Source organism: Osmerus mordax, chromosome 9 (assembly GCF_038355195.1).
Source record: "Osmerus mordax isolate fOsmMor3 chromosome 9, fOsmMor3.pri, whole genome shotgun sequence".
Lineage (NCBI taxonomy): Eukaryota > Metazoa > Chordata > Actinopteri > Osmeriformes > Osmeridae > Osmerus > Osmerus mordax.
Window position 1 is genome coordinate 5815879 of NC_090058.1, and position 19967 is coordinate 5835845.

The 19967-nt window shown below is 43.3% G+C and overlaps 1 protein-coding gene across 1 annotated transcript; it reads right to left on the minus strand.

Moving 5' to 3' along the window:
* Positions 1 to 11560: 11560 nt before the first annotated feature.
* Positions 11561 to 18601, minus strand: ythdf2 (YTH N6-methyladenosine RNA binding protein F2). The gene is made up of 6 exons (XM_067243637.1): positions 18438 to 18601; positions 18197 to 18221; positions 16897 to 16976; positions 14977 to 16617; positions 13131 to 13196; positions 11561 to 12920 (listed from the first exon to the last, which is right to left on the minus strand). The coding sequence occupies exons 1-6, from the start codon at positions 18462 to 18464 to the stop codon at positions 12897 to 12899; spliced, it is 1863 nt and encodes a 620-aa protein (XP_067099738.1). The 5' UTR covers positions 18465 to 18601; the 3' UTR covers positions 11561 to 12896.
* Positions 18602 to 19967: the final 1366 nt, after the last annotated feature.

Genomic DNA, 19967 nt, shown 5'->3' on the forward strand with positions numbered 1-19967 from the left:
CAGTCGACTAACCCCCAGCACACCAACTCATATATGCTGCTCTCTCGGTGCTGGCGCCCTGGGGAGAGACCCAAGCTGGCTAGGCCTGCCTGTGCAGGGGGGGACACACACAAAGATGTGAAGAACACAAAAAAACGCACAACCTTTTTATTTTTGTCTCAGCAAATGAATGGCAAATTCACCCTGCAGCGGAGAACTCCCTTTTGAGCTGAAAGCCAGGGAGAACCATTCTAGTTAGGAAGGAGAGAGAGAAGCAGAGCGAACAGAAATAAAAGATATAGGCCAATGTTTAAGTGTTCTTTTCTTTGGGGCATATAGAGACCCCCTAGAGCATGCAACCCTTCTACTCCAGTTTAGAAATGATGCTGGAATTTGCACGAAGGTGGAGTTGATGTTATAGCGTCAGTGACTAAAGCACAGCACAAGGCTAATTATGACATACGGAGAAAAGATTTGGTTCATATCAAAGACGTTCCAGATTAAGCAGAAGTGTTTCGTTAGATGAGCCTCAAGGGACCACGATAACTCTTATTGGCTGTCTCTTGTTCATGAAGATAATATCAATTGATGTATAGCAACATGGTCTGTAATCACACACAGTCATGTGGAGTCAGTCCTGAGGTGCAAGCCCAACCAATGCCCTTGGACACCAGAGATGGTAACCCAGGGTTTGTTCCCTCATTATTGTAGAACGTATTAAACGTTGTCTATGGTGTGGAGGAGACATGATGAGAGAGGGAGTGCTGGGGAAGCTCCTCTGTAGAGGGAGCACGTGTAAGGGCTCCCATAACTATGCACAGCCAGGCAAAGGGGAAGAGGGAAGGTGCAGATAGGGAAAGAAAGAGAATACCAGACATAGAGAGAAATACAGAGAAAAACATACAAATTGTGGTAAATGGACAAAAGGGATCCATTCGTCCATTTTTCTTGTATTTATTTCAATCAATCGGGGTCAGAATTGTCCCAAGTGTAGTCTTTCACCGCCGGACACGAGGAACAGGATACGGTGGAGTGAGCCTATGTCTTAAAAGAAATCTTAATATACGGTCATAAAAATATGGTAGTGCGATGCCAACTGCTTCAAGCCTATCTCAATAAGTGTGTCCCATTGACAAGGCTGGGCTTATTATTGAGAATTACAAGTCTTCTTTCTGCTCAACTAGGCTGCAAAATTGATTTACCTTCAACTCCCCCCCCCCCCCCCCCCCCCCCCCCCCGTCTATGACATTCACAATGACATATTGTTATTATTAGAAGCAGGGATATTATTAAATGTGTTAATCAGAAAGTACATCATCCATGAACCATGTATTTTAATTACAAGTCTAACAGCACAAGAGCAAATTATAAGCCATAAAAAATAACATATTGCCCCACATTTAAGATCAAGTTGTAACTGCAAAAATGTATAAAAGTGAAAGTCTACAGTATCGTATTAGGATTTCCTTGTGGAATAATTTCAAATAATCATGTAAATATAAATGTATATCCCACGCACACCTTATTATATTTGATGATGCCCGGCAGTGTAACTGTCCTTTTCAGACAATGATATCAGAGTATGAAAAATGCTGCAAAATAAGAAGTAGGTCACAGAGCGGTTTATTTGAGAAAAAAGAGAGAGGAGAGGAGGGAGATAGGAGAGGAGGAGAGGAAAGGATGGGGGTGGGGAATTGGGTCATTGCGTTCATGCAGAGGCAGCAGCAGCTAAGTTTGGGGAGCTCTGATGTGATGAACGCTGAGCTGTTGGACCATCACTGTGTACTGTATGTGTGTCTGTGCACAATGTACATATTACACATCAGCACACATGCACACACACAAATGCAGCTCCCCCCTCAGTCGTCTCACTGCTCACGGTAATGAAATTGAAACGGATATTCCGGTCATTGGACCACATCAGTGGCTGACCTAGAGAGACCGGGGCATCGATCAGATCTCAATGAACTGCTGTCCACACAATGCACACACACACATATACACACAGTGAAATGTGCTCAGTAAATACTCCTGACTTAAAGTACAAAGGAATAACTAGGTTTACATTTGAGTTATTTTGATACTTTGAAACCCAACTATTTCAACTAGCACTATTCTTGTGTAAGACATGCTACCTTTAATCGGTGAAGGTGTCTGTGTATGGAACAATATTATATTATGTGTAATTATATATATTCACATGTATATATCTATGTGTATGTGTATTGGGTATTTGTGTGTGTGCAAACAGACTTGACTGTGAGTAGGCGGTGCACACTGGTGTTGGTCCTCTAGCCGTCACACCGCCTCATGCTGCCCTCAGCCATTTTGCCGAGCTGCTCTGTGGTGTCAGCCAGAGAGACACGGCTGCCATCCACCATCACCTTCCTTCATGTCCCTTCCTCTCACACACACACACACACACACACACACACGCACACACACACACACACACACATGCCCATGCTACCTTTATATGCACATGGATAAAAAATGTACATCCAAATACACACAAACGAGCAAACATGCTTGTGCACACACATGCATCAACGCACACGCACACACATCCTCGAATATGTCTTACAATACACATCTATCTAACATCCTAGTTGAGTACTGTGTATATTTTGGAGAATAACGCAAGGCCATGTCCTTTTTATTCTCCAGTTAGCCGCTGCAGCTAGCAGTGTGAGCTCATATAGGAGGGTTGCGGAGCCTGTCTGTTCCTGCGTTCAGTCTCAGACGTGTCGATAAAGATATATTGTATTTGTAATGCCTCAGGCTCAGAATCCTATGGTCCACAATCAGCTGCAATCAGTAGAACACACAATTACATCATTCAGAATGCCTATCAACTAAAATCTACAGTATGTGACTGTAAATGGATGGGGTCGTGCTGGAAAACTGATGTGAATTCCACACTATCTGTTTTCAAGTATGGATTTTGAGAAATTGTGTTTTGGTTTTTACATAAAGATTTTCTGGAAGGGAAGTATTGAAACCAATATTCAAACCACCAAATTTGTCCTTAATGTAGGATCATCCTTCTGACATACTTTTATAAAATTGCGGTTTTGTTTTGCATATGTTCACTGAAATATAATTTCTAAATAGTTAAAATTCTATATCAAATTTAAAATACTGAGAAATTACTATTCAAGAAAAATGTAATATCTTAAAGAACTAAACAATAAGAGGAGAATGGACAACATGAAGATTTTTATTTTTTTTACTTCATGGTGTTTTGATTGGCGCTCATATCCATCCACACAGCCACCAGTCAGAGAGAATATGCTTCAAGACCAGTCCTTCCCTGTGCTCCGTGATCTATCTATCTGTCTGTTCTGTTACAGAAGCATAGCAAGAATGAAATGAGAATGTGAGTAATGCCACATTAACACATGAGAGAAGATCCACGGCACTAGTCATTTCTAATGAGACCATAATCCTGCTTCAAATGCTGCCTATGTGCTAATCTCCCCATCAGATTACCAGGACATGAACCAACCAAGCCGGCCGGCCGGCCTGTGTGCATGCCTGTGTGTGTGTGCGTGCATGTGAGTGTGTCTCTGTGTGAGCCCTATCTAAAATGGAGGATGGGATAGCAGATGCAGCATCAATATAGAAATCCTAAATCTGTCCCCCGCCCCTCCCTTGCATGGACAGAAACATACACATGAATGCACACAGGATCTGTACAGGCACATGTACACACAGGCATGCGTTATTTCATACAAAGGGATACAGCTTTCCTACCATGAAATGATGTTGCCAGAACTGAAAGAATAAACATGTTTGGTTTCCCTTTTCAATAACCTGCAAGTTTATGTTTATGTTTATGTACCCTTAGTATAGATAGTCCACATATTTAAATTTTAGGTATATGTTTATTGTATGGACCTTCCTGCCAAAGCAAATTCCTTGTCTGTGCAAACTTTCATGGCGAATAAATCCCATTCTGATTCTGATTCTGAAGAGGGATGACAAAACCCCACTGTTTTACACACATCTAAAAGGCCGCATCGTCTTAGTCACACTATTCACAGATTCAAAACTCATCTACATGGTGTAAATACAAACATAGTATTTCCGTGTGTTTCCACTCTGACAGTAATTCATTACTATTCATGTGAGCAGAGCTCAACTTCTGTCCTTTAGGTCACAGATATGGCATGTCTGTGTTTTAGCTCTAAAATCCTAGCGCTGTCTTTTGCCTGCGAGGACCCTCCAAATGTCTCTTTGATTTCACAAGATCATTCTCGATACAATGCTGGGGTGTATATGAGTGTGTATGGGGATGTGTGGTGTGTGCATGCGTGCATGATAGTGTGTGCGCGTGATATGCAGTGTGTGTGCTTGTGTGTCTCCTATAGCTGTAACCCCTGGTGACAGCCGAAGGGAACACAGTCAGGCTCTATATGACATTCAGCTTCTCAGAAAATAACATTGAATCAGATGACCTGGGCTGAGACAGTTACTGTGCCTCCTGAAGGAAACTGCACCACAGATGACATTAACTTCTTCTGCATCCAAATGATATAATTATGTACAACAAGACAGGGATTTTTCATGCAAATGACTAAGGTTCTGTGTTCAGCCATACCAGATTTGGCATGACAGACCCAACATCCCCCCAACCACACATCATGGGCTACAACCAATCACTTAGATAAAGTAAGGTTATTAACTACTTAAAATATGATCTAATTATATTTTTCCCAAATTCCCTTAAGTGAGTAAAGCTATTCATTTATTTTGTGCAAACCATCAACATTAATTTGTTTTGTGTTTTGCCATCAAATGTTTTATTTTATTACAGTGCTTTGCCTGTCCAACAAAAAATGAAAGCCGCTGTCTCTGTCTTCGCATAGAGTATGAAGCTTCATGCTTATAGAAGGCTATGGCTGTGGCTAACAGGTCTTAAATTATACATCCCTAAAATATATGCTATACTCCTGATAAAAAAATATATGGTTCGAAAAATACAGCCCAATTCCGCCACATTTGTGCAGTCAAAAAGGGGTCAGTTAATATTTACAGAGGTTTTAACAAAATCTAAAAACGACACGAAGGTTTAAGGATAGGAGCACAAATATCCGGATAAAGTGGAGGCTAAATTAAGGCGTTTGTGTGCTGTGGAGCGTGATATGGCAGCAGGCCGTTTCCCGAGATCCGCTGATTGCCGTGGATGATGGAGCAGGGAGGGGTCAGGGGTCAGGGGTCAGGTCCTGCATTGTGAAATGACCCTTCCACTGTGGGGCTCCGACATATTTACATACATTTATTAGAAACCTCCTCTTCGGCAACGTCGAATGATAGGCTTCCCCTGCAAGCGTGTGTGTGTGTGCGTGCAAGCATGCATGTTCGCGTATGTGTGTTCATGCATGGATGCATGGATGTGCGTGTGTGTGTGTGTGTGCAGGACAGAGAGGGTCTCCCCTCCCCCCACCCCTTTTGCCTGTGTAATCCCTGCCAGCTGGCCCTGCTAGCTAATCCCTCACACAGATCAGCTGGGCCTCACATCCAGGACGGGACAGGACAGGGACAGGGGCAGATAGGGGCGGGACGCAGTGTGTGAGTGTGTGTGTATGCATGTGTGTGTGTGTGTATGTGTGTGTGAGAGAGGTGGGGGTGGTGTCGACCAGAGAGCATAAATTGAAGCCCGTGCCTTAGTTTCGCGCAGTGTGTCTGTGTGTGAGCGTGTTGCCTGTTCCTTCGTCCTCCCTCTCCCTGGATCCTCACATATATATACCTCTCGGCTTATATATGTACATTTACATTTTATTTTTTTTTGAATTTGAGCAGATATTAATGGATTTTTTGGGTGGGGGAATTTGGGTTGAAATCTGGTGATTTTTTGGGGTAACGACTGACACCTATCCAGCCGTCTCCCTGCTTTCCTCTCTCCCTTGTCCTCTCTGACTGCATGCGTGCGTGGTACCTGCCTGCCTGCCTCCCAAACCCTCAGCATCCCTCAGCACCCCGCTCCCCCCTCTGTCCCCTGCATCCCTGCTCTCCCCCCCAGAGGAACACCAGAGGAAGGACACGAAACAACAACAACTACAACAAGAAGACAGAGGATACAGGGGAAATACTCATCCGTTTGTTCTTCTTCTATAGGATCTTCTCTTACCTCAGCAGTATTCCTTCCTGTTCTAGTATTCTAGAAGCGATGGGAACCAATCACAGTGGTCCAGATTTAAAAGGAGAGGAATGTATATAACCTTTGAACGGATTATTTGGCATATTTATACAGGCGCTGATTTTATGCTTATTTTGTTTTGATATATGTATTTTGACTCATTTACCTACTCATTTGTTTACTTATTGTTATTATGTATGTACGTCATTTTACACGTGGACAGAGCTGATTGTACATGGCTTTAAGACCTATAGATACGTGCTTGCGCAGAAACAGAGCAACGAGAGAGAGAGAAAGAGAGAGGGAGCAAGAGAGCGCAAGGGAGGGAGAGGATAGAGGGAAAGAGGGATGGAGAGGAAGAGATAGCGACACAGCTGTGATGGGAAAAAAAGCTGTGTCCTGGCTAAATGCTTAGAAACACTACAACATGGACGACACAGAAGAGGTCCCAGTGGAAGGAGACATAGCTGTGCATCTCTTTCAGAGATCATGTCCACCTTCTTTGTTTTGCTACAAGGGAGGAGGTCTGCAGGAATTATATAGCAAGCAGGTGCCAGTGCTGCTCTCTTTATGGTGCAACAAAGGTAGCTTTCTCACTCTCTCTCGCATTCGCTTTCTCTCTGTCTCTCTTTATGTTGCTGGTGCTTTTTTAGGATTGGGTTGTTGCATGTGTAAATATGATTGGCTGACCAATGTGAATGTTTACGTTACAGTGACTGGTATGTGTTGCTCTCTTGTCTTGTCCTGTGTGTTGCTGTAAAGGCTTGTGCACACACATGCACACGCTCACACAACACACATCACAGTGCAGACTGCAGACCAGGCAAAGTCAGTCGTTGTATCTTTGCATGTATGTTTTGCGTAAGGGTGTATGTCCATGTTTCCTTCTAGAACGCTTACGCATGTTTGCGTAGGATTAGCATGTAATGGGATTCAACTGCCGAAGGACCGAATAAGCCCGGAGGAAGAGGACAGGTGAGGAGAGAGGGATGACAAAGTCAAACCAGTGGACATGTGCGGATGGACAAAAAAAAGGCCAGGATTGGAGTTGATAGGCTAAAACAGGACTTATGTGGTGACCGCACTTCCATGAAGGGGCGCAATGCAGTCTGTAGCATTGAGAGGACAGAGAAGCAGAAAGGGAGGAACATGGAAAGAAAAAGCAAAGTGCAGAAAGCGGAAACAAGTGAAAGTGACGCTGAGAAAACAAGGTGACTGATAGAGACAGACAGAAAGATGAGAGGGAAGGGTTGGAACTTGGGTTTGAGCTCTTTGTGTTCACAGTGGACCTTGATTTAATTTCAATACAATTAAGGCACGCGGTGAATGCCAAGAGAGGAGCCACAGTCATCACTCACCTGAGAGACCGAAGAGATAGAAACTCTGAGACCCAGACCAGGGGCAAGGATCAAAAGTACCAAACACACAGAGAGAGAGAGAGAGAGACAGAGAGAGAGAGACAGAGAGAGAGCGAGAGAGAGAGAGAGAGAGAGAGAGAGAGAGAGAGAGAGAGAGAGAGAGAGAGAGAGAGAGAGAGGGAAGCGGGAAAGGAGGGAGAAAGAGAGATTCTAGGAGATACCTTACCCAGAGATATATGTTCCAGTGAGTCATAAGGCAACAACGTGGCCAAACAAACACTAGGACCAGGCCAGAGAGAACAGTAGTGGAAGGGCCAAACGGACAGTAGGCTAGCAGAGTGGTGGATTCTGGAGGGCCAAACGGACAGAGGGATGACACCAGGTGAAGCTGCATGGCCATGTGGTGAAAGGTTCACATCTACGCATGTTTACGCATGAGCGTGCACCTTCCCCTCTGATAGAGAGAGAGACAGAGAAAGAGACAGAGAGAGAACAATCCTTACATCAGAATGAGTTATATAAGGCATATATAACCTACTGCTCTGCTGTAATTTCTCCTGTAATTTCAGCATGGTTTTAAACTAAACATAGGCCTATCTATCTATAAAGGCTTAAATCAAGGCCTGCTATGTGCAAATGCATGCTTTAATTTATGAATATATATATGAAATGCAACACAATCCTGTCCCATTGTAGTGTAGGAGTGTATTGCATACTCTCTTTCCTTTCTCATTGCTATTTCCATGCAACACACATGACCTTGTTTACATCTTGCCTTATTGTACTATTATTAATTGTTTATTATTTCAGTCTCTGTTTTTGTTTATTTGACATATCTTCAATAAAGCATCATTATCAAGAACAAGCTTTACCATTGTCATAATTGGCATTATAATTTATATGATTTCCAGTTAATCTTAGAGTTTGCATTAAATCTTCAAAAGGTTCAAAAACATTTTGTGTGTCAGAAGCAAAAGATGGCATAGCTTACCTATTTAAGAATAGTGGACAACATTCAAATACAATCCTATTTTAGGCTGAGTTATGCTATCTTCATTTACTCAAACTAAGATAATAAGAATGTTTAAATTGAGGATCCCACAACAAACTCAAACGTTCCCTTCAAAGATGAATTGCTTATAATCAGACATGTGAAACTTGAAACAGAAACATATCCAACAAAAAGAGCCTTCGACCAAATAGGCAGGCAATGGCAGATTATTTTGATCATTATTAGGCTACAGCTGATACAAACGAATAATCCCTTGTGCCTTTCTTAAATTGACTGGCCTGGACCAACCCCTAAAGGGCAAAAGGCCACACTCGTCGAAATCAATCGCTCACCCCGGCACGCGCCATATGCTGATAGAGGTCAGCAACGTTTACAGCTCCATGTTTGACTCGCACTTCATTATGCATTTTCCAAAACCCATCGAAAGGACAAAAAGACCAACAGAAAACATGTCACTGCCTAGCGTGACCCCCGGAATGGTGCAGTCAACGAAAGACATGACAGAATTTAAGCGCATTAATCATTATGACAGTTGACTCAATTAGGGATATGAGACGTTGAAATTAATGCAAAGATATAGACTATATTTGAGTGTTAACCTTTAACAGGATATTTTGGCCTCAGACACAGATACAGATTTCGCTTTGGAGTGAAAATTCAGGGATGCTATCAATAAAGGAAACGGGCATAATCTACCGTCAGGCTATTCTGAAGACAGGCATGTTGAAAACGAGTTCCATGGTGGAAAGAAGGCCTTATATCTTTCTGAATCAACGTTTAAATATATACTTTGGAGATGCGAGATACATAGCCTATTTAGTCTAATGGTAATCATTTTAATGTGCTTTTTTTAAAACATCCTATTTTGATGTAGCCGAGGCCAGGGTTTGATTTCAGTACAAGAACAATTAAAATTAAAATAGAAAAAATACAATTAAGTGGATAAAGGTTTTGACTGATTTAAAATATGTAGGCCTACATATTGGAAACTGATGCAATAGGTCAGACCTGTGTCTAACATTCGCATAGCGTTGGCTACGGGCTATCTTAACGGCTAATTTGACCTAAATGCTATTTTATTCAAAGTCGGGATCCTTTTGAAAATAAACTGTGTGAAATGACCACGTAGAAAAAAAACTAATTTAGACATGGCGTAGCGTAGCAAATGGAAATTGACGACTGCTTTATGATAAGGGGCACATGTCTGTTAACGAAAAGGTCTGCGCGCCCCATCTGATTAAGCCTTAGAGCGTTATGATTTGTTAAACAAATATTATAGGCAAGGGCCAAACAGACAACACTCATCAAATGAGTTCTTGTCTTTTGGTATTTCAATATAATTTCCACAGTATAGGCAAAGGTGTAATCGAGGTCCAGTCTAATAGGATTGACTTGAAAACCATCTTGCTAGGGTTAGGGTGATTTTTTCGCATAGCCTTGTAATTCAGTCGTCGTTTCCACCTATTATGAAAATTGAACAAGGATGCACAAATTCCAAAGGAAACCAATTCTCATAGCCTAAGCCATTTCTTATAAGCTATCATAATAATGTTAGAGCTAATTTGATCAAAACCTTGGAGGCCTCATTTTTCCACCAATGTTATGACATGCACACACAAAACATTTTCGACAGTGAAGAAAACTAGCTTTCAAGCTACCACACGTCAGGGAAGAGTATTTTTCACGTACGCCGCTTTTATGCTCCCTGATCGGGTGACCTCTCCTCAGCCACACTCCCTATGGTCCTATTTAATTTTTTTTTTCGTCGTCTCATTGGTTCAATTTCCAGCCCTTTCACGGCTTCTCATTTGCATCCCACAAGGGCCTCAAGTCCCCAGAGTTGCAGATCAGGGTCACTGGAGAGACCCTCGGGCTGCCACTTTTACGCTCCCAGCAAAGCAAGACACGTGCCGTCCCCTTCCCTCGCTTCATCTCCCTCCTCCTTTTTATTGTTTCCCTCCCCCTCCTCATCACCAGAGTGCATTAATATCCTGAGCCCCCGATGATAAAGAAAGGTTCACTCAGTTCGTTCCCACTAAAGTAACCTACTAGAAAAATGAATAGGCCTATCAAGAGGACACGCATAGACATTCAAAGTTGTTAATAAAACGTATTCATTTGGCGGTAAACCGTTTCCGAAAAAGGTTTGCCAGAATAGTTGACATTCAGGCAACCTGCAATTTTAACAGCTGTAAACTAACAGATTTTTTCTTCTTCCAAGTGTGGTGCATGGTGGGGGCTTCCAACATAGCTTTTAAACTAAATTTGCTAAAAAGAAACTATTTTCTGAAGTCATTGATATTGAGCTCTGAACTCAACTAATCCTGAGGCATATATATCTTCAGGTCTCCTCCTATGCTCAGAAAGATTACCCATCTTTACTGCCAGGCCAGATTATTGGAACCATCTCTCGTGTGCACATTGTGGACTCAAATAAATGATATTTTGTCGCCCCCTTGTGGCCATATGGTTGTCCCCTCTTGTATCCGCCATTTTCTTAATATTAGTCTTCCAATAGATTCTCAATGAACATGCACATCCAGCGCATTCAGGATCCCAAACACGAGCTCTGAATTAATATTTGAACAAAACGAACAGTAACAGTTGCAACCATACAAACCAAGCTGCCGTTACTAATTTCATACATGTCGTATTCAATGTTGCATTGATACCAGTCTCACATGCATATTTTGTAGATCACAGGGATATGACACTTTTGCTCCGCAAGGTGGCGATGGAATCAAAAGTGAGTTTACGGACGACGCTAGTCGGCAGACAACTAATATTTGATTAGCAACTCGATCCCTAAAGCTTTTTCCATATCCGACTGGTTGGCTCAATATTTAGCCTACGTCAACTTTAGACAGACCAAACTCGTTTCATAACTATTTGACAGCTTCAAATTAGATTTGAGATCACAAGGTTCAGGATCACAAATATTTAAACAATGAACACAAAGCAGGAACGCAACGTACATATTTATGGTAGCGCTAAAACAATGGAAAACGTAGGCCTATGAGCCTGACGGACATGTTCACATTCCTAGTTATCAAGAAGGAGGAAACCATCCCAAGCTCAGCTTAGTGGAGCGTCTTTATTCTGCCACAGAGATAAGCCAGTAGTTTTGGAATAGGACCATTATTTTTTCACCAACATTGACATTCCGCTATAGTGAAGGTGATGATGGTATGGTTCAGAAGCTTGTGTGGAGGGGCTGTGAGTGGGGTGGCTGGGTAGGGGGGCTGTGGTTAATGGTGCAAGGATGGGCGTCTGTGAGAATTAAGTGGAGGGGGAGGGTTTACAAGGTAAAAAACAGTCATTCAGATACCCTTAGAAATGTAACAGTGAGAGAAAGGGATGTGCACACAGCCATGGTGCCTGCTCTTAGTCTTACAGTAAAACAAGGGGAATGCACACAAGTTCTGCTGAGTATACCACATTTATTACTTGAACTGATTAAGAGAAAGAGTTTCGGTTTTAGGAAAGCGGAGGGAAGGAAGGAAAAACAAAAAATTAAACGAGGAAGAAAGAGAAAAGCAGCCCACAGCAACAATGAACTTGTCCAAGAGAGAAACAGTCAGTAAAATACGTTCAGCAGACTGCAAACAGGGCCCAATTACACTAAAAATTATACAATGAATGACCAAGGCTTAACTTAACTTATTTTTTTGCTTTCGACTTCCTTCCCCCTCCAGTCTCCCTACCCCTGCCCCTCTTCTCTACATACTCTGCCCAACACAAACAACTGAATACAGGGCCATCCTGAACATTAGCTTCAGTTCTCTCTTCATAACAAAAGATGGGAGTCATAAGAAACAAACTCTTGTGGAGGTGGTGACGAAAAAGACCCACGACGAACATCCGCTGCGCCCTGGCTGGATGACTGGATCTCCCATGGTGGGGTGGAGCTAGTTACAAAGAACAGACTGATCCCCCATCTCCACAAAGGGGGAACTAGAAGTAGTAGTCGTTGTCATCAACACAAAAAAAACGTCCACTACATTTCTTTGTGAAAATTACAGAGTTGCTCCTGGACTGTAAAAAAAAAAAAGAAAAAAAGAAGAAAAATAGAGGATAATCATAAAAAAGAAAAAATGGAAACAGAGCATACAAGGAGAAAGCATACATAGTGGACTGGGGAGGAGCGGGGCGTCAAAAAAAGGATTCACCTAAGGATGCTATGCATTTAGTTGTAGTCCTATGAATAATGGTTTTCTTTTTCTTTTACTACAAGTTCGAAGTAAGTCTTTAAAGTCAAAAGAAATCAAGAAAGTCTTCATTTAGTTTCTCTTTTTTTTGTCCTTGGTTAATTTCCTCCCGTAAGATATCTGAGATCTGGTTGTGACGGGCAGGAGAGGGAAGGGAGAGGGGGGGCATTGCAGTCTTTTGCCCACAGTACCAACTGTTACTTGACACGTCCTTGGCGCTCCTGAAGGATGAAAAGAAAGAGCAAAAAAAATAATGAGTTCAGTTAAGTGGAAATGTGTAATATTACGCGTATTAGACTTGTGGGTTCATACATTCACACAACAGGCTTTTAAGTCATTCAAAATTTTGAGAGTACAAGTACACTAGCAATTTAGCCTCCAAATAAATAGACATATTATGGACAGATGGAGATGGGTTTTGAAGGAGTTACCTGAAGTCGGTAATGACTCCTGTTGCTGGGGTTACTGGAGTAAGGATCGCTCCCCTGGACTTCCACCTGCACACACAAAACCACCAAGGTTGTTTGTTTTTAAAGTGGAAAATAGGCACTTACAACAGCAGAAATGTATAATTCTACATTCTGCCTTCTATTATTCATTCTGCCTGGTTAGAAAGGTCTGACTGAAGTTAAACTGAAAAAGGGTTTACATTTCTCTTGACCATACTTAACCTAAAACTGATGTATTCATCTCATGCTTGTTATAGTAAGTACTGGGTCTCAACGCTGTCATGCACAGCTTCAGCACATCTACGCTCTATACTTAGAACAAATGAGTATTTATGACATCGGACACTTGGCTTTCCTAATATACCTCGTCAGTTACTAAAATACTTATGAATAATTACATAAACTACCAACATCCCTGGCCAGGATCAATGAGTCAGCCCCTGGGGCAGAAATCTATGAAACACTTAGTTTCACAATACACAAACTAAAAGCTAATGAGTTAAAGAGAGAATGAGAAAACCTGATTGAGAAATAAAAGCAAAACTTTCGCAGTTTAACCATAGTCAGGCAGTAATGTATGTCGATTAATGAAGAGCAGGCTTAACTACCGCTCCAGTCCCTGGTAACAAACAGGTTTCTTGCCAACATAAATAATGCAGACAACTATTCACACAATTAATTAACAATGAGTTGTTTTTGATGGAAGGGAACATTTCATGAGTTGAAAACTATAATCCAGCTTTTCAAGAGATAAACCTGCACACAGGCAGGCGAAAACCAAGATAAAAACAAACCGTGTGGCTTCCTGCATGTACCCAAACATGTCAAATGAAAGCCATCAGGCAAGTGAATGGCCCTTCTCAAATACCAGCCCCTCTCATTGTGAAGAAGGTTACAATGCTAATGACTCCAAAACAGTGCTGGACAGTGCTTAGACACTGTTTGCTTGCATTGCCTTGAATAGGAAGCTCCGAAAAGGAAAAAACAAAAACTACTAATGAAAAACCCTTTCAACAGACTGAATGAGTGCCGTTTACTCATCACTGATGTTTAATGTAAGGAGTGGCCGTTTCCCCACAAGACAATGAGAGGGTGGACCTCATCGCATAACACAACTGAACACACGCACATGCAGATTCACCAGCACACCACAGTTCTGGTCAAGGATACTTTTCTCTGAATTTTCTAAAAATGTTCTGAAGAATAGCAACAATTGTGTCCTTGTGGATCAGACTACTGCTAACATTTGACATAACCAGTTTTTCTGAATATTTTGAATTGACTTGGCTGCTCTGGAAATAGACAAGACTGCAGTGTCTCAGTTCAGTTTCATTAAGCATCAAAAGGTAGACATCTATACTGGAGACGGTTATGGGTACATGGTAGGGTAATATTTGTATACCTACATGTTGGTCAATTGAACAGCTGAAAGCACATGCCACAATTAATTTGACCGTAAACACAAACACTTTCCAAGCATCCCAATTGTCCTCCCTTGTCAATGAAGTGTACCTGTTCACTCGTGCATTAGATCAAAAAAAGCTAAGAACAGGAATAGGCATGGGGCTCTTCACTATTCCTGTGCTTTCAAATCCTTGTGGGGGAGTAGACAAGTGTACACCTGAGAGACTGGGTGGAATTGGGCACAGCACTCTGCATACTGTTCTTTGAGAGCTCCAAACCATTTATATACATGGTTTATACGTTTCCCTGACAAAACACTTTAATTTTCACAGAATGTATAATCATTTTCATCATCCCTGGTGAAAGTCCGGGGTTGGCTAGTCAAAAAAAACAAAACAAGCGCCGATCCGTTTTAGACATTTACCTTTTTCACACTCTCCTCCTCCTCCTGACGCTTCTCATAGTGGGAGAAGTCGTCGAAGATGGAGGTGGTGTGCTTGTACCCGGCAATGATCTTCAGCACCTGTCTGGCCTTGTCCAGGGGCACCTCCTGGGTGTCTCGGGAGTTGGTGACTGGCTTGTTCTCGTTGTTCTCCAGCCGGATGTGCCTCAGCTGGCTGTTGGGAACGTCCTTAACGAAAATCCAACGCACATCAAACCGGCCCTTCCACTTGTCCTGTGACCACACCCCTGCGCACGTGTTGTAGTCCACCGGCGAGCGCATTTCCGCCACGCCGCAGAAGTGGCCGCTACCGTTAACGCTGAACAGCAGGTAGAGGGGGCCCTTGGCGCCCAGTGAGCGGTAGGCAGCGTCCAGACGCTTGTTGCCGTGCTCCGTGCTGCACCAGATGTTGTACTTGATGGAGCGGTGGATGTCGTCCTCGGAGTAGCTCTTGATGATGAACACACGCCCCTGCTTAGGGTTCCAGTCAAAGTCCTTGGGGTTGTAGTTGTTGACCAGGCGCAGCTTCTCCAGGACAGGATGAGGCTCAGAGGGCACCACCACCCCACCTCCTACTCCAGAGTTGGGAGGCGACTGCCCCACCCCGCCCCCTGCATCCCCAAACCCGTTGGCACGGTTCCGAGGAGGAACCCATCGAGAGGGCTGGGAGGGCTGAGAAGGGGGTGGACCCTGGGAGAGAGGCTGCATAGGAACCCCCATCACCGGCTGCCCATTAGGAGGTAGCTGGTGCTGCCCCATGTGGGTGTGGGGGGGACCAACCAACTGTCCGTTGCTTAGGGGCAGTTGTGGGGTCCCACCAGGGGTGGAGCCAGACTGGGGGGAGGCCTGGTGGGGTTGCTGGCCGTTGGTGGGGAGGGGAACCTGCTGGGGGGTGGAAGCTTTAGGCATGGTCCCCTTATTATCCCAAGTGCCGATGTCCATGTTGTGTTTGATAGGGGGAGGTGGCAGGTTGGTCCCAGCCATGCCTCCCTTGGTTTTCAGCTTGGGCTGCGGCTTGGCCGGCTTGCTAGCAATGTCCGCCCAGGAGGCGGCCTTCGCGGGGGCGATGGACACAGGGGGCATGCTGGGGGCTCCAGTGACCTGGCTGAGGGGCCCCCCTCCAGGGAGACCAGAGCCCACCACCTTGGGGGCCATATCCCCACCACCACCAATCTTAAGCCCAGCCATGCCCTGGTCCAGGCTGTTCATGCCAGGGGCCTTGTTGAGGGGCTCATTGGCAGCGAAGGGTGACTGTCCGTCGATCATGGCACCCCCTAGTGAGCTGGGGGCGTAGGCATAGTTGGAGCTGTAGCCAGAGCTCTGTGTGGACTGTCCCTGAGAGCTGCTGCTCCCCCAGGCAGAAAAGTCGATGCCACTGGGGAAGAAATTGAAACCATGCTGTCCCAGGAAAGGGTTGTTTCCCAGGGGGCCAGGCTGGCCAAACATGGCGTCCGGGAGGAAGTGGTGCTCCCCATTGCTCAGTTGTCCATAGGACGCCAGGTAAGGAATGGGAGGGTCTCCACCAGTGGACCATGCTGCCTCGTTGAGGGAGTAGGAGAAGCCAATGGAGGGGCTGTAGTAGCTGGGCATGTAGGAATCCGACATGGCCGTATAGGCATTGCTCTGGAAAAAGATGCGGGAGGCAGGATGGAAACATTGGTTGGTTAAGATAGTTTGAAAAAAGCAGGGTTTACATCAAATGTATAAATTACTTTAGAGTGGATTAAGACATTGTATTAACTGAATGATCAAGTCTGGGAGCCTGAATCAGGTTTGGATGATCAATGGAAAGTAATTTACAGTATACGAGTCATGAACTATAAAGGTGTGATCAGATGTTTTTTGTAATGGATTATGCACCCAAAAAGTGTGAATCACTTTTTAGGGCATCACTGGACTCACCTGTCTAGCCTGGGTGTTCAGGTAAGGCTCAAACTCATCATCATTCAAAGTATCCTTTTGGGTCACAGCTCCGTTTTGCACTGTAAGAGAAGATGTGAGACATGAACACATCATGCTTAGAGACAAACAAATACTTGCATCTAAACATACATGAATCAGTTGCTGATTAATGTACGTATGATCAGCCTAAATTAACATCACTGGTATTTCAATTTCTCTGAGTAATTTACTTATACAAGAATCTGTTTCAAAAGGCATTCAATAAAAACATTGTGCAGTTGGGCACTGGACCGTAATCTTTGTTGCTATGCTGCAGAAAACACCTAGATACTTCAAAACAAACTAGCGTAATCAGTGTGGCTGTCTCTCAGACATACATTTTGACTATGTTGTTTATTTTAACTATACTGATAGACAGATGCAATTAGCCTGGTGTTGTACTAGCATGGGTGCAGCCAAGTTGTCACATGCGGAAAACATTTTACTTGTTGACATTCACCGAAGTGAATTGAAATCGCAGGTTAACTGTAATGTGAACACGGTAGCACTAAACATTTTAGAGGGTGGTGGACTCGTAAACAATCATGCGAATTGTGAGACCGAAACACTAGTGGCCAGTTAGCTAGCTAACTTTGACCAGGGGCAGCATGTCGGAAGACGTGTCATTCGTCAGAAAAGCTAACACTTATTGCTACTCGCTAGCTAGCTAGCAATAAAACATGCGACGAGAGCGCGAAGAATGTTCTTGACTTCACCACCAGTTTTACGCTTTGCAGCTACCAGCAGAAGCGAAGCAAAATATCAACTACTTAGTCAGCTGCGCTACAAGAAAAGTTCAACCTACTCCTCTACTTAAAATTAACGCTAAAACTAAGTAACTTATTATATGACAAGTGTATATACTCAAAATATAACCTAACACTATGGCTGGAAGTGGTATCCGTGATAATTTTTTGTAGGAAGGAAGGTGGCTTGGCTGACTAGCTTTAGAAGGCTTTCCTGCTGACGGTGTTAGCCATCTGTAGCATACTAGGCTAATAAAATGCCGAATATCCACGTGCAGCTACTATGTGAATTAACTAAAAGCAATTTACATAAGCATTAACTCCGCATATTTACGAATACCTATGCAAACGAGTTATGTAGCCCAAAAAAGCTTGAGTAACTGGCCTGCTGGACTGCTAGCTTGCAGCATGCTAACACATCGCGTCGCACGAGCAGGGTCTCCGAACGTTACCAGGCAGCACGTAAAAGATTCGTTCACTCAACCTTCTTAACTTAACATCTTAATGTATCTTACCTTTATTTCCTTGGCCTTTCGGTCTCTGGATTGGGTCCAGGTGATTCATGAAGGTTTGATTTATGAGAAGAGAGGAAGGGAAAAATATATGAAGAAATTTATAGTCACCAGTCAGTCCTTTAGCAGGTGGTCAGGCCTACTGCACTAGCTACAGAGAGACACTGTCTTGGTGCTAACTCGCTATCCTTGCGTCTCGGTGGAAATTTGGCCTCGTAAATATTCAGAAAGTGCCTCTCTTTACCTGTTCAAGAAGGCTGCTGGCTGACATGTCTTTCTCCCTGGAGACTTTGTAATTTAATTCGTTTCTAATTCAAGCAACAGGGTGTGAGAAATGTCTATTTAATAGTTAGCCAAGTGCCCCTCTCTCTCTACAGAGCTTAGATTCTACACAATGGCGGGCTGCAGTTCCTTCGATCTCAGCGCTGAGAGTCGATTCAACATGGCTGAGCGACCACAGCGAACCGACAGCATTTATTCATGAAGAACATGCGCCCCTCAAGGCACGGAGGAGCTTTTTAACGTGGCCTACCTACTGTAACTCTAAATTCAAAATATAAATAACCAATGTTACATGAACGCAAACAGATTTATATTATGCTATAGAATCAAACTAATGAACCCAAAACGTAATATGCTCAATATAGTTGGTCAGCTAAATACAAATATTTTGTTGAAAAGTTGGATAACAAGGGAGACAAGAAAATCATCAAAACCCAGTAGCCTAGGGGTTTTCTACGTATTAAGCCAAATCAAACATTAGTGGTCTTAAATATTCGATTGGTAATACAACACTGACTCCTGATATGATATGTCATGGAAAATAAGAGCGACTTTTCTAAGTGGCCTCTGCCTCCCTGTCATTCCGTGTCTCATCCAGGAGATGTCCTCCGTGTCGCGGGTTGCGTGGAAGGCTGTAGAAGATTGAAGTGGACAGCTAAAAATGTTTTTCAGTCTCTTGCTAAATAACTTCGTCACATTATAACGCCAACTCAACAAAGAATGCTGACAAAGAATCCCGTATACATCTGTTCTTGTTCTTCTCTAACATTTCTCTGAAATGTTACGTGGGTAGTAGGCTATCCTTCCATCAGTGGCGAAAATATGCTATCAACTTTGGGGCGGACAATTATATGACATCTCAAAAGCAATTCCTGAGGGGGACACCAAAATTACTGCTGTAACACATAGCACATTAAAAAAGCGCCACTGTGTCCATAATCAGCAAAGCGCTTTCATTGCGTATTATTAATATTATTGAAATTACATAGTTATGTTTACATGGATTTATTGGCAGTAACAAATCATATTTTTCCCAGGATGGGGGGGGGTCGTCCCCCGTCCCCCCGGGATTTCCGCATATGCCTTCCATCACTAAACCACATGGCAGCAGGGGAAACTGTGGTGTACGCGAAGCCCTCTCTATACATGGCCTTATCAAGAGAACTGGTTTGGTCCTAGTGTTCACTACCATTGTATCACAACATTCTCTCTCTCTCTCTCTCTCTCTCTCTCTCTCTCTCTCTCTCTCTCTCTCTCTCTCTCTCTCTCTCTCTCTCTCTCTCTCTCTCTCTCTCTCTCTCTCTCTCTCTCTCTCTCTCTCTCTCACAAACATGTTGCCAATCACAGAAATATTTATATAAATCATAGCCTCTTACATACTTATATTTACACACACACACAATAATTACACATATATACATGTTATATGTGTATTTTCACTCTCCCTCCCTCGCCCCCACACATGTGCACATCCTTATAATAACGTAATCTC

Excerpts from the sequence above, each read along its gene's own strand:
- ythdf2 (XM_067243637.1), bottom strand. The coding sequence starts at position 18,464 with ATGTCAGCCAGCAGCCTTCTTGAACAG. Across the intron at positions 16,618-16,896 it reads TGAACACCCAGGCTAGACAG|AGCAATGCCTATACGGCCAT; the intron begins GTGAGTCCAGTG and ends ATCTTTTTCCAG. Across the intron at positions 12,921-13,130 it reads GGAGTCATTACCGACTTCAG|GAGCGCCAAGGACGTGTCAA; the intron begins GTAACTCCTTCA and ends TTCATCCTTCAG.